The 14,050-nt window shown below is 35.6% G+C and overlaps 1 protein-coding gene across 6 annotated transcripts in view; it reads right to left on the bottom strand.

Annotated features, from left to right (window-relative positions):
* The window catches only part of MACC1 (MET transcriptional regulator MACC1), a 182,498-nt gene that overhangs the window by 11,410 nt on the left and 157,038 nt on the right, over positions 1-14,050 (bottom strand). For all 6 annotated transcript variants that reach the window (XM_072764507.1, XM_072764508.1, XM_072764510.1 and 3 more), the window contains 3 exons: positions 9,488-9,610; positions 5,974-8,015; positions 2,032-2,220 (listed from right to left, as the gene is read on the bottom strand). In XM_072764507.1, the coding sequence (XP_072620608.1) occupies positions 2,032-2,220; positions 5,974-8,015; positions 9,488-9,602 (2,346 nt within the window). In that variant the 5' untranslated portion in view covers positions 9,603-9,610. The remainder of the gene's footprint in view (positions 1-2,031; positions 2,221-5,973; positions 8,016-9,487; positions 9,611-14,050) is intronic.

Consider the following 14,050-nt stretch of genomic DNA (forward strand, 5'->3'; position numbering starts at 1 on the left):
TTTCACTGCCCTAAACATCCTCTATGCTCTGCCTATTTATATCTCCCTCCCGGTAGCTGGAACCACTGATCTCTTTACTATGTCCATAGTCTTACCTTTTCCAGAATGTCATATATTTGGTATCATATAGTGTGAAACTTTTTTCAAATTGGCTTCTTTCACTTAGTAATAGACATTTAAAATTCCTCCATGTCTTTTCATGGCTTGGTAGATCATTTCTTTCTAGCACTGAATACTATTCCATTATCTGGATGCACCAGTGTATTTATCCATATACCTGCAGAAGGACATCTTGTGTGGACAAAAGTTTTCAACTCTTTTGGGCAAATACCAAGGAGTGTTATTGAGAGAATATATGCTAAGAGTATACTTTGTTTGTAAGAAACAGCCAAAGTGCCTTCCAATATGGCTGTACCATTTTGCATTCCACTAGCAATGAATGAGGGTTCTTATTATTCCACAGCCTTGACAGCATTCTGTGTCATCAATGTCTGGGTTTTGGCCGTTCTGACAGGTGGTGGTATCTCTTTCTTTTTTTTATTTAAAGATTTTATTTGTTTATTCATGAGAGACACAGAGAGAGAGAGAGCCAAAGACACAGGCAGAGGGAGAAGCAGGCTCCATGCAGGGAGCCCTATGGGAGACTCAATCCCAGGACTCCGGGACCATGACCCGAGCCAAAGGCAGACACTAAACCGCTGAGCCACCCAGGCGTCCCAGGAGGTGGTATCACAATTAGATATCTTTTTAATCAATTTCTTTGAAATATCAGAAGAGTATATCCCAGCATAATGTTGTCTTTTTTCCCTTCTTAAAGGTCTGTTATCTTTCAGCTCATTCAGCAAAAACTGATTTGTAGACTGTAATGTCTTTTTTAGTGTATGGGGTTAAATATAGTCTATAAGGGGGAAGTAGACTATATGGGAGAAATAAGTCCCGGATGCTCCTGGCTAAAGAGTCTGTTGAGTGGAGTCCTTGATTGGACACCCAGGTTCTAGGAACCCTGAAGCTTCCACTGCAGCTGCTGGGATTCAACTGACTTGATTTGACTCTTCAAGCTTCTTGGAAAGGTTGTCTTGTTTTGCCCATCTAGCTGGCATAGTTGCTTCAAAATCAGAAAATTTTCTCAAGAAATTAAAACCCAGCTCTATGTCCAAATAGGAAGTGGGGAATATAGCTTCCACGTCATCCTTTAATCAAAGAAATGACTTTTTCTTAACTGAAATATCTTGAAAATGCTTTCACTCATGTGAGAGAAAGCTACAGAACATTTTTTTTTAATTTTTTTTTGCTACAGGACATTTTATATGTGCTCATCACCAGAATAGTTTCATTTAAGTCAATAAAAATGGACTCTTTTTATGGTAAATAGAGAAAATATTTATCTAACTTAGGCGTAACAGTTTACATTTGTTTTAATATTAATAAAAACAACATTTGCATGGCAAATATTTACTTTATACCAAGTGTTGTTATTCTTTATTTGATGTCTATAGTTCTTACTGTATACAAAATTGTGCAGGAGGCAATGAAACTCTTAGATATTTCTGGCTCTCATTACCAGTGACCCCGCACTATCTACCTCCTTAATGCTTGTCACCAAACATTATTTATCACAAATGACTAAGTCTGTGACTGAAGGCTGATAAATACTTATTATTATGTCCTGTTCCTTTATTCTGATTTGGCCCCATTTCCTCCCTTCAAAGTTTATCTCTTCTCTGCCTCAAGTTCTTATAGCCCTGCCTACTGATTGACTAGATACCCAACTTGGTCCATTTATTTGAGCAAAGATCATGTTAATATGCAATCCAGTAGGAGAAACATCAATATATTTTAAAGGTTCTTGATGCCTTTAAAGAGCAATGTGTGTATTCAGATAATGTTGGTGGTTATGGGTGCAGTGACTTCAGTTAGTGGATCCTCTAGGACACTCCCTTATTTAATCTCTGTATGTAGTATAGGTTTGATCACATTTGATTTACTCCGTCTGTATTTTTTCTACTATTTAATTAGACAAACAGATCTTACCTCAACAGCAACATCTCCAGCTTTTCCTCGATGAGGAATTTCATATGCCTCCATCTGTTGCTTTGTGAGTCGTACTAACTTTTCAGCTAGTTCCCTCCAGCCTTTTCCAAGCTTGACAGCTGAAGTCAGAATAGCAGCCTCTTGGATGAGATGTGCTACTAACCCTTGGCAATCCATCTTCAGCAGAGCCTGCAGCAACAATTACATATCATAGTTAAAATCAACTAATTTGGGCTTTCTCCTGTAAGTTAAAATATTCATTATATTTTCTAGAAACTGGCAACCTCTTTCTCACCACATGTATATTTGAGGTTTCTAAATTCAAAAAGCAGATTTACTTTTAAACAAATCCAACCAGCAAAGTACAGAGGATATGACTAGACCAAAATTAGGGGAGATTTAAGCCCAACTCTGTGACTAATTATAGGGCCCTGGGTAGGCTACTCAACTAATATGTTTCTTAATGTACTAATTGGAAAAGGAGGAAGTTGAACTAGACACTTCCAAAGATACCCTGAGGATCTGACAGTCTATAATTTATCAACCAAGGGATGATTATTCACCCTACAAAAAATAATTCCTTTCCTTACCAGAGAATTGGCTACAGGATTTCTCTAAAGAATAAGCACACTAGTGCTGGTAAATATTATTCTACTTTTCATCCAAATGTGATCTAAAACTTCCCAGAATAGTGCCTCTTGCATAAAAATGAGATACTTCTACAACTCTGAACAAAGCTATTGATATTTATGACCTTAGAAAATTAACTCTCTCCCTTCATCATCAGTGTAATTGCGTTAAATAGAAACCACAGAGTATTAAAGATAAAAAACTTAGTCTTTAGCAATGCAAAATGGAAAACCATCAATTTTTCCCTCCTTCCTCTCTTTCCTTCCTTTCCCTCTTTCTCTTCCTTCTTTAGTTAGGCCTCTGAGCTTTGTCAATCACCATGTATATTTCAAGCAAATCTATGAGTTTCTTTTTGCCTTGAATATGTTTTTAAACATGGCATTAGGTCTATCTATATCTCTTCCCTGTTCATACAAGCAAATAAACAGGTATGGTAGTGCCTTGTCACTTAACAGCACTTAAAAGCTTTATGTATCACTACGAAACAATAAGTAAAAATGAATGGCCAAGTAAGGCAACTAGTAAAGTCCATAGAGTATTCATTCCTATAAGAACATTAGAAAGATCACCCATGGTTTTTATACACCGACTGTACTGGTCCTTAACTTTATGGTGAGGAGTTATGAACTCAGGAAAAAGCAGCATAGAGCTAGCAGGCCTCTGAAAGTGCTTTTAGTAAATTGTGGAATACTTTTAGAAATGCTTATTCCAGATTGTTGTTTTATGGAAAAGAAACCTGCACTTGGAGTTACAAAATCTGAGTTTAAAATTCAATTCCACAAAGGACTTTAGATAAATCACAAAACATCTCTGTCTAATGATTTTTTAAAGTGGATACAGAGGTAATGCCATCTTCTCTAGCTGCCTATCTTTGTGAAAATTGAATCAGATATTCAAGCGCTTTAGGAAATGTCAAGTGTCAAATATATAAGGACAACCAGTCTCAATGTCTAGATAGGACTACTTTTTGAACCCACTATCTTTATTAGTTCCCTTCCAGCACTCCAAATTAATATATATTTCAACAAAAAATGTACTTATAGTGCAAATAAAGTTTCAAGAGATGGTCTCTCTATACCTCACACTTCATCATCTTCTGGTCATATAACCAGGCCAAGCCCCTTCCACACAGGAATCCTGAAGCTTCCACTGAGGCACAGTAAGAGTTTTTAGGAACTATTCCCTTGAATGTGTTCTCCATCAGCACTGATTAGTTAGTTACCAAAGCCACTCAATTAATTAGCATACACCAATATAGTGCAGGTATGATTAGGTTTAAACTTCCAGACCATTTGGCCAAAAAATAACTTTTTTTTGGTCACTAGGAGAAACAAGAAGGCAATTTTCAATTCAAGCCTTCATGAGTCCATGCTGAACATGAGCTAATGCAGAGGTAATGAGATGTAATGAGCTGCTGCAAAATGCACATGCAGCTTCACACAGGTACATTAGCCAATGACTCTAAATGGCCTAGATGGAGAATTCAGCACCCCATCATAAAACTAGCTATTGAACAACTGGATATTGGGGCTTGTAAAATTTAACCCCGTCAGTATCACTGTAGAATCATAAAAATAATGAGAGAAAATGTTTTATATATACTATTTCTTTATTAAATTATTACTAGTGTCTCAGAATAAATTCCTCTCCAAAAAACTCTCTCCTCCATGTGCACCTCAACACCTCAATTAAAGCTCTCCTTCTCTACATGAACCTACCTCTGTAATCTTACTCATCTCTTGGAGGGCCCCAGTCTTGCAGTTATAATGGTATTTACTACATGCTCAATATACATATTCACACAAACTTTTATACCAGACCACATAAACACACACACACACACACACACACAAATTCATAACTGATTTAGGAAAGTATAATAGTATTAAGTGCGGCTTTAGAACCAAACTCAAATCTACTTCTGATACTAACCAACTATGGGATCTTGGGCAAGTTTCCCAGCCTCCCAAGACTATCTTAGTAGGATGAAGCTTCTGGCTAGCTATACTTACTCCATAGAGTTGCTATGGTTAAGTGAGATAGTGTGTATAGGGAATTCAGCACAGGGTCAAACACATAGAGAACGCTAAAGGAGTGTTAGCAACCATTATTATTATTTATGTATTCATATTATAGTCACTTTAGGAATATACTCTAGATTTTTCTTTTTACTTTTATAAAATACTGAATTTCCACTTTAAAGGCAAAATAGTTCTTTATCTATTTTATAACTCTCCACTGAGCCTTACAATGAAGGAAATGTTATGTTGAAAAAAAAAATGATCCTGAGAGTTTTATTAAAACATGAAGACTAAGAAGAGAATTAGCAATATCATTTTTGGGGTTGTGATGCATTGCATACACAAGAAGAATATTAGCTTGATAAAATAAAGGACATTGACGATATGGGTTTTTTAAAATTTTAACAGCATGTTTTAAAAACAAAACACAGCGAAGTAAAAAAAAAAAAAACAAAAAACAAAAACAAAAAACCTCTATACAGTGGACCTACAAGAATGGACAAGTTAATCAATCTTGTTTCAGTTCACCTTTAAAAAAAAAAAGATTGATTTATTTATTTTTAGAGAGATTGAGAGAGCAGGTGGGGAGGAGCAGGAGAGGGAAAGAGAGAATCTCAAGCAGATTCCATGCAGAGGGCAGAGCTCAACATGAGGCTTGATCCCAGGACCCTAAGATCATGACCTGATCCAAAATCAAGAGTCAGACACTTAATCAACTGAGCCACCCAGACACTCTAGAGAGAGAGTGTGAGCGGGTATGGGGAGGGAGGTGCAGAGGGAGAGAATCAAGTAGACTCCCTCCTGAGCATGCAGCCCCACTCTGGGCTCAATCCCACAAGGGCTCAATCTCACTGCCCCGAGATCATGACCTGAGCCAAAAACCAAGAGTCCTACGCTTAACCAACTGAGCCATCCAGGCACCCCAGCAATTTGGTATTATTTACTTCCATGTTATTGAAGCTGCTCTGATATTTTAAAAGCTATTCAACTACTTGACAGAGGAGGAGAAGAGATCTCTTAACTGCTGTACTCTAGCACAAACAGAATCTTTAATGTGCCTTTGAAACATGATCCTCAGGAGCCTAGTTTCTGGGAAAATCACACTTGAATATTAAAACTAAGAAATCAATTATATGATCTTGTAAGAAAATCTCTGTATTTGCTATAAAGTGACTCAGTTTATTTGAGCCTGCTGAGAATTTTTTAACTTCTGTCACATGTTTCTATAAATATTCCCAAGTTAATAAAGTTCTCTATGGTAAACAAATTACCGTGATCAAGCAATACTCACCACAGTAAGTTCGTAAAGAAACTTCCTGGTATTTTTATCTGCATGGCAATCTTCCTTTAACTTCTTTACAATATAGGAAACGTTTTCTGATTCTTTGTCTGCTTGTATTTGATCAAAATCTTCTAGTGCCTGATGTGAGTAACCCAAGACATCAGCTAAAACTTTCCAATCATAAACTTTTTCTGACACCAAAGTCAATACAACTGAGTAGATGTAAGTCAGTTTTTTGAAAGGTAGGGTAATTTGTTCAAGAAGATTTCTGGTTGTGAAGACATTATCCGACATAGATATGACTTGTTCTTTTGCAATCACCTTGACATTTTTACAATGTATAAGTCCAACCTTACCTCTGAGGACTCCTACATACCATTCTTTCACTCTGGACTGCCCAATGGCTTTTACCTTACCCTCTCCAAGAAGAGCTACTGTGTCCCCTTTGAAATATTCAAGTAAGTAGTCACTCTTTTTTTGCCTTAGCACTGTCTTCAGGGTTACTCCATAGTTGTTAAAGTTAATATTTTTGTCTTGAAATGTGGGATATTTAACACAAACTTTTGGTAATAGTGGAGAAGACTTGATTTTCTTCTCTTCCTGAAAATCAGCTGGCAGATTTGAGAATCTTTTCAGGTTGGGAGCTGGATCAGGTGTAGTGACAAAGAACTGTGTCACTGCTTTACCATCAGGAGGCTCCATCTGAACACGGAAAACACACAAGTGCATTTCTCTGGAGTCAATTAAGGAAAATAAAAATTGTTGATTAACTACTTCACCTGCTAGCAACTGCTTTTGTTTAATTTCTTTCCTTTCTCCTTCTGCCTTTACTTCAAAATCAGGATCACATGAAAAAACAGAAATATTTAAATCTTGTGGCTTGTCAAGTAAGAACGAATGCTTCCCCCAGAGGTGAAACACAACTGGAGATGTATTTTTTCCACCTTTCTTTATATCTGAGATTGTAAGCTTTCCTGGCATATAACTGTGTCCACAAACGATGAAAATAGCAGTGAAACTGGGATGAATGTATCTGGGCCCATAAATCCCTACTGACGTGGTTTTGTGGATACAATCCCAAACGGTGGCAGCTGGTGACCGAGTAGCTTTAATTTGTGCAGCAACCACGAGATACATCACCTGGCTCAAGTCTATTAGCTTGACTTGGATGATGTCCTTATAAATATAGCAGTTGTTCAACACTTTGAAAGGGCCTTCTTTACTCAGGCTGTGTAAACACACAATTTCTGTCATGACTTGGCTGAAAGGATCCTTTCTCACTTCAGCCCCTATTTTCATCTCCAGCAAAATGGCTTCCATTGTGTTAAGGTTGCCTAACATGATTTCCAACAGTGGGCTTACAGTGCATGAAAGATCATGGTTAAGCATTTGTGGAGGTTCAAGGAATGCCCTTAGAGACACCTCTTGGAAGTCTCCCACAGCTACATGGCCTTGGGGCACATGAATAGTGATATCTGATTCAGGTAATTGTACTGACCCTCCTTGGTGGCTTAATTTACAAACTATCACAGTCTCTGCAACTTGTGTTTGGGCCCATCCAGGACTCTGATTAATTATATTCAAATCCAAGCAGGAACGGGCCAGCTGGCGTTGACTTAACCAAGCCATTTTATAAGCCTCTCTATCATCCTGAAGCCATTCTAAGTCTTGTTCCAGTATCTGGCCAGAGTTATGTATATTCTGATGGCCATGTGCTGTGCCATCTAAAATGTCCAAAAGTTCTGAAACACTTTTAGATCTTCCAGATGTCTGTGCAGAAGACTGCCTAAGCAACTGATGCACATCTAGTTCATCACCAGAAGAATCAAAAGAATTTCCAGTTTCTATTTCTCTATAAAAAAGAAAAGGATCTTCCTTCAAGATGGAAATATTATCTCTCTTCTGGTTATTTCTTAGCTGAGTTATGTCATCCAAAAATGGGTTAGAAGCAGACAGTTCATTCCAGAATGGATTTGTAGCCTTGGAAACATTATTGCCTTGACGTGTGAGACGATCTGACCAATTGAGAAGAAATTCTGGGTCTGGACGTTCTTGTTATTTAGACAAAAATAAAGCAAAACAAAGGTGAGGTAACATTCTGAGATATAAGCAAGACTAGTTCTTATAGCTTAAAACTTCAAGACTTTTTATTTTGCTTTTTGATCAGTCTAATAGCTACTACAAAATTAATGTTAAATTTTCTCAAATTGTCATGTTATAAGGGAAGAGAAACTGTTCTACCAGTTTATTTTGTTCATGTTTAATATTATTTTGTCTTAGGACACTGTAATTTACAAGTAAGTGTTCAAAAATTCAGATAATAATCATTTGAACACATTGCCTTGAAAATTACCCAGATTCCATATACTTTGCCTTATTGTTTTATATTTCATTTCCACAAAAGAAAACCTCTGAACAAACAGAATAATTCAGTCAACTATCCAAATTTTTCTAAACACTAAATAGTCAGTCTCATTATATGTAGATTGTTCATTTAATGTTTTTCTTTCCTGATAATAGTCCACATGTAAAAAAATCAAATAAAGCATCTGTTAATAGCTAAAATAATTTTTAAAAAACAATATGCCAAGAGACAATATGCCAATTAGACAGTAATGCATTTCTTAAACTATTTCCTGCTAGCTTTATTCTGATAAATTTTAATAACATTGAAATTTTTCATGGAAAAAAATTTCATGAAAATGAACATTGAAAAATAGATCACCATTAGATTTACTACTTGAAAGAATTCATTGAGCTTTTCCGAGTTTAAAATGACAGAGAACAGGCTTACCTCTATGAAATGAAAACATGTTATTACTTTGACAAGTGAATATTTTAAGAATCAGCAATACATGACTATATATCTCACAAATATTAGTGATTTTTTAATGTTTAGGGCAACTAATTCTTGGTCATTTCTCAATAGATATTGGTATTGATTCTGAGAACTCTGTGAAACTGGTACTGCTTTCATGAAAACAAAAGCCAAACTGGCCAGCCAAAACTGAAGAAGAGATTCAAGTAAACTCTCAGAGTTTTTGTTTAATATGTATAGAACTATATCTTATTTGAAATGAGTTTTAAGCATCACATATTAAAAGTTAGAAGATGTATTTGAAAAATAAAAGTTGCATTTCTCATTTCCATGTTTCTTCAATCTGGTTTCATCTAACTCTCTTAAAACTTACTTTTCCTCTCAGGATCAATTCAATTCCTTTATGAAGGTTTCTTCATGAAGATTTCTTACCCACTCCAACCTCTAAGATATCTTTAACCCCAAAATTCATTATATTTACTGCATATATCATTCACTTAATAATGAATTTTTGCCTTCTCCTAAGGTTTATGTAATCAGGTGGCTATGCTATTTTATTTTGCTCATCTTTTTAATGATAGTGTAAGTATTTCCACAATAAGTTTATAATTTTGTAGTTTTAATCTTCTGTAGCTCTTTTCAGAAGTAGCCCTCCAATAGTTATCGGTGACGGGTAAAAAAATTACAAGTTATAAATTCTCATACCTGTAATATGGAAATTTCTTGAGGATTTCTGAGCCTCCATGTCAAACAAATTTCCTTCAGATCTACTTTGCGAAATTCCTCCTAGCCAAAATTGGGCTTTTTCACTGGTTATCATTTTTCCACCTACAAAATAAATAAGTAAATAACAAATTGTATAAGCATACACATACAGGTTGTCAGAGAAACCATACTTAAAGTATTCACACATACTTAAGTAGAAAACTGCAGAGTATAGAAGTATACTATTCTATAGAATTCTATAGAATAGAGTATAAAAATACTCTAATTGATCCCCTACTTCTATTGGGATGTTGGACTAGATATCCTAAAATATTCATTATTAGCACTTCACCGAAAAATACTCAGATTCTGAATTAATACTAACAAGCAAAACTAGAATGTATTACTGATCCTTTAAAAAAAAGTAATTAATGAAAATCCCAAGGATAACAAAAAAGAATAGCAAGTTGAAACTACAATAAACAGGAAATTCCTGTTTGGTGATTGGAAAACAAACATTCACAAAATTGGAAATTCTCCCCTAAATTCTTCTATACATTCATTGCAGTTCCAAGAGAAATCACAACATATCACATATATGTATGTGTTCGTAATTCCTTAAGCTATGTTAAAATTTATATAGAAAAGCAAAGAGCTAATATCCAAGATAATCCAGAAAAAGAACAGGAAGAAGTGAAGTGTGCCACCAGCATTTATTATAAATATGTGCTAAGTAGGACAATATGAAATGAGATCAGAAATAAACTAAGGACACACAATACACCTACAAACAGACCCACCCTCACATGAAAACTTGATATATGACAGAATTTGCCACACAGAGCAGTATAGAAATGATAGATTGATTGAATGAAGATACAATTGGTTGTCCATGCTTAAAAGTATTACATTGATTATACACAAAAATCAATTCTAAGAGATTTGTTAGTATGTACTGATGCTTTTAGTTGTAATTCATGTTTTCATAATTACATGGAACATCACTGAATTAAAACGCCATATTTACTTATCCATTCATATGGCAAAGAATTCTAGCGTTTTGTTAATATAATATAATGCACATCTGTGTATATTTTTTCTGATATGCATCAGACTAAAAAGGCAAAACTTTAAAACAGAATCTAAGAAATTACCTTTATGCTTTCTGAGAAGAATTTCTTAAGCAAAGCACAAGTACAAAATGTAAACCATATTAAAGAAGAATGAGAAATCCTATAGATGAAAGGACATCATTTACAAAAAGTAAAACATAAACCAAAAAAGTGGGAGAAGATATTTACATTACATGACTGAAAAAGAAAAAAAATTACTGGATTCTAAAAGACTTCAACAAATCAGGGATGCTTGGGTGGCTCAGTTAGTTAAACATCTGATTATTTTATTATTTTTAAGATTTTTTTTTTATTTATTCATGAGACACAGAGAGAGAGAGGCGTTCCAAGAATCTGATTCTTGATCTCAACTTAGTCTTGATCTTGTGGTCCTGAGTTCAGGCCTCACACCGGGCTCCATGCTTGGTGTGGAGCCCACTTAATAATTAAAAAAAAAAAAAAGAAAGAAATTTAAAACACTCCCATAGGGGCACCAAGGTAACTCAGTGGTTGAGCATCTGCCTTTAGCTCAAGTCATGATTCTGGGGTCCTGGGATTGAGTCCTACGTCAGACTCCCTGTAGGAGCTTCCTGCTTCTCCCTCTGCCTATGTCTCTGCCTCTCTCTGTGTGTCTCTCATGAATAAATAAATAAAATCTTAAAAAAAAAAAAAAGACTCCTATAAATCAGTAACCAAAATAGAAACAAAGTTATAGAATATTTGGAAAAGATATGAACAAGTATTTCTTTAAAAAGTAAACACAAATGACCCAAGAGTATATTAAAATATGCTCAATTTATTGGAAATCAGGGAAATGCTAAATGAGACCACAGGAGATACAATTACACCCATCAAATTTGCCAAGATTTAAAATCTGCAATACCAATTTTTGGCAAAGATGTGGAGAAAAAGGGAAACCCTATACATTTTTACTGTAAGTGTTAATTGGTATAACTACTTAAAAATCAATCTGGCATTATCTAGGAAAGATGCTTATACCCTAGTACCCAGCAATTCCAATCTCAATTATTTGTTCTAGTAAAACCATGTACATGCATATCAGAAAAAATATACACAGATGTGCATTATATTAACAAAACGCTAGAATTCTTTGCCATATGAATGGATAAGTAAATATGGCGTTTTAATTCAGTGATGTTCCATGTAATTATGAAAACATGAATTACAACTAAAAGCATCAGTACATACTAACAGTAAGCGTCCCATTGCTGAGACTCAGCCTTCTTTACATATATGTTTTCTTTGTCCCATGACAATCCTGAAAAATAGATGTTTTCAGTAAGATTTTACAGAGTAGAAAAATGAATCTCAGCAACAGGACATAACTAACCTACAAGGTCAAATAGCTGGTGAGTGACTGACCCAGAAATAATTCCTCATGAACGTTACAGCTACTCTATACAGCCCATGCATGACTCAGGATGCCATATACCCCATCTCAGACTCAAGGTTCTCAACCCTATATTCTGAAAGTATCCTACTTTCTAGTTCAAACTACCAGTCATGCTAAACTTTTAGTTCTTTTTCTCCTTTAGGTATTAACTGTACCTCTTTCACCTTTGATTCTTCTTGTCATACTCTTCTTCCAAGTTCTTGACATTTTATTTCAAAGACATCTATTCTATTTTTTAAAGAAACCAAAGGCCTTTTTTTTTTTTTTTTGGTATCAAGAAGTTAAGAACAAAATTAACGAGGAGAAAAGAGGAAAGGGGAAAAAGGAAAAGAAGTGGGGAAAACATGTTTTCCATACATAATGAATAAACAAATGCAAAAATTATCCCTTATGTGGCATACTTTAAAAATTCAAACGGTGAAATAGCAATTTTTTCCTCTGCTATGTGAAACGAGATGGGAAGTTTGGGTGAAAAGCCAAATTTTGCAATATGCAATTTGTACTTAAACGTCAAGTTTCCTGGCAGATCCTCAAATTTTGTGGTTGATTTTACCAAATTTAATGCCCAAAACTAAAGCCCTTGGCATGCCATATGTATCCAAAACTTTAGGACAGAAAATTAAATACACATCTTTGAGCAAAATTAAGCAAATCAAATTAAAATGAATAAAAAATGTTTAAATGAAAAAGTATTTTTCAAAAAGATAAAAGTGTATTTTTAAAGATTTCACCTATCCACTCATGAGAAACAGAGAGACAGAGAGGCAGAGACACAGGCAGAAGGAGAGGCAGGCTCCATGAAGGGAGCCCGACGACGTGGGACCCAACCCCGGGGGGTCTCCAGGATCACGAGCTGGGTGGAAGGCGGAGCCAAATCGCTGAGACAGCCAGGCTGCCCTAAAAGTGTATTTTTAATGGAAAATCAATTTAGACAGAAAGCTCCCTAAAACTCCTTAATTTCTTGTAGAGGAAAGAGCAGAAAGGAACAAATTATATCTAGGATTCCTTTGAGGCTAACGGTCCTTGATGTAAAAAAATATTTATAACCCAGTGAAATGCATTTAGAAGTTCTCAGCAACATAAGAATCAGAATGATGAGTTACACAGTTGTGGTCCTGGAGGGTCATAACGTTTCATAACAAAGGTACAGGTGGTTGTCAGCTAGAATTCTTTGTGGAGTAGCCTTCTTCTCCAGTCACCCAAGCAGATCATGCCAGTGGTTCTAAACATCAGTGGTACTAGAATCACCTGGAGGGTTTGTTCAAAGACGGTTTTGCTGGACCCACTCTGTGTTTCTGATCCGGAAAGTCTGGGATTCCATCTGAGGTTTTGCATTTCTAACAAAGTGGCAAAGTGATGTGATGCTGTGGTTCTGAGTTAACAGAAAGGGGCAAAATTTTGAGAACCACATTCTGAAAACCACCACGCTAAGTTCTTTTCTTGGCCTAATAGATTTCTCCTTATTCTCTGGCTGTTATCACTATCCCCCAACAAATCCTCCTTCTCTGATTCTTTTTGTTTACACACACACACACACAATCTCGCAGGACTTCACCGTAAATATGAATTTTTTTTCTATGAATACAGGAAAGAAATGTGGTATACAGGAAAAACCTTTGACTGAAAGGCCCATGGTGGGGGCCTTGGGCTGAGGGCATTGCTTGTTTACACAGGTGCAATAGCACTAGCCATATTTGTCATTTCCCTGTGTTTTCTTACAATTAAATGTCATGCTCAATGGCAATTGCTTTCCCAAAAGGGAATTTTTTAAATTTTGTCTAAAGAAGCATGAGTCAGTCTTGGCTAAAATGAATAAGTGGGAAAAGAGCAGCTGACTACTCATTTAATTGGGGACATATTCTTGTCAAACATGTCTTTTTAGTACACTTATTCTGATCCTACATGATCCATTATTTTTCTCAAAAAAAAAAAAAACCCACAATGAACAAAGTTTTATTCTTCATTTATTTTACTGTTTAAACTAGACCTTAAGCAACTGGGAATATATACCAACTATACAACTTAGCCAAGACCCCA

This window comes from Vulpes vulpes, chromosome 7 (genome assembly GCF_048418805.1).
Source record: "Vulpes vulpes isolate BD-2025 chromosome 7, VulVul3, whole genome shotgun sequence".
Taxonomy (NCBI): domain Eukaryota; kingdom Metazoa; phylum Chordata; class Mammalia; order Carnivora; family Canidae; genus Vulpes; species Vulpes vulpes.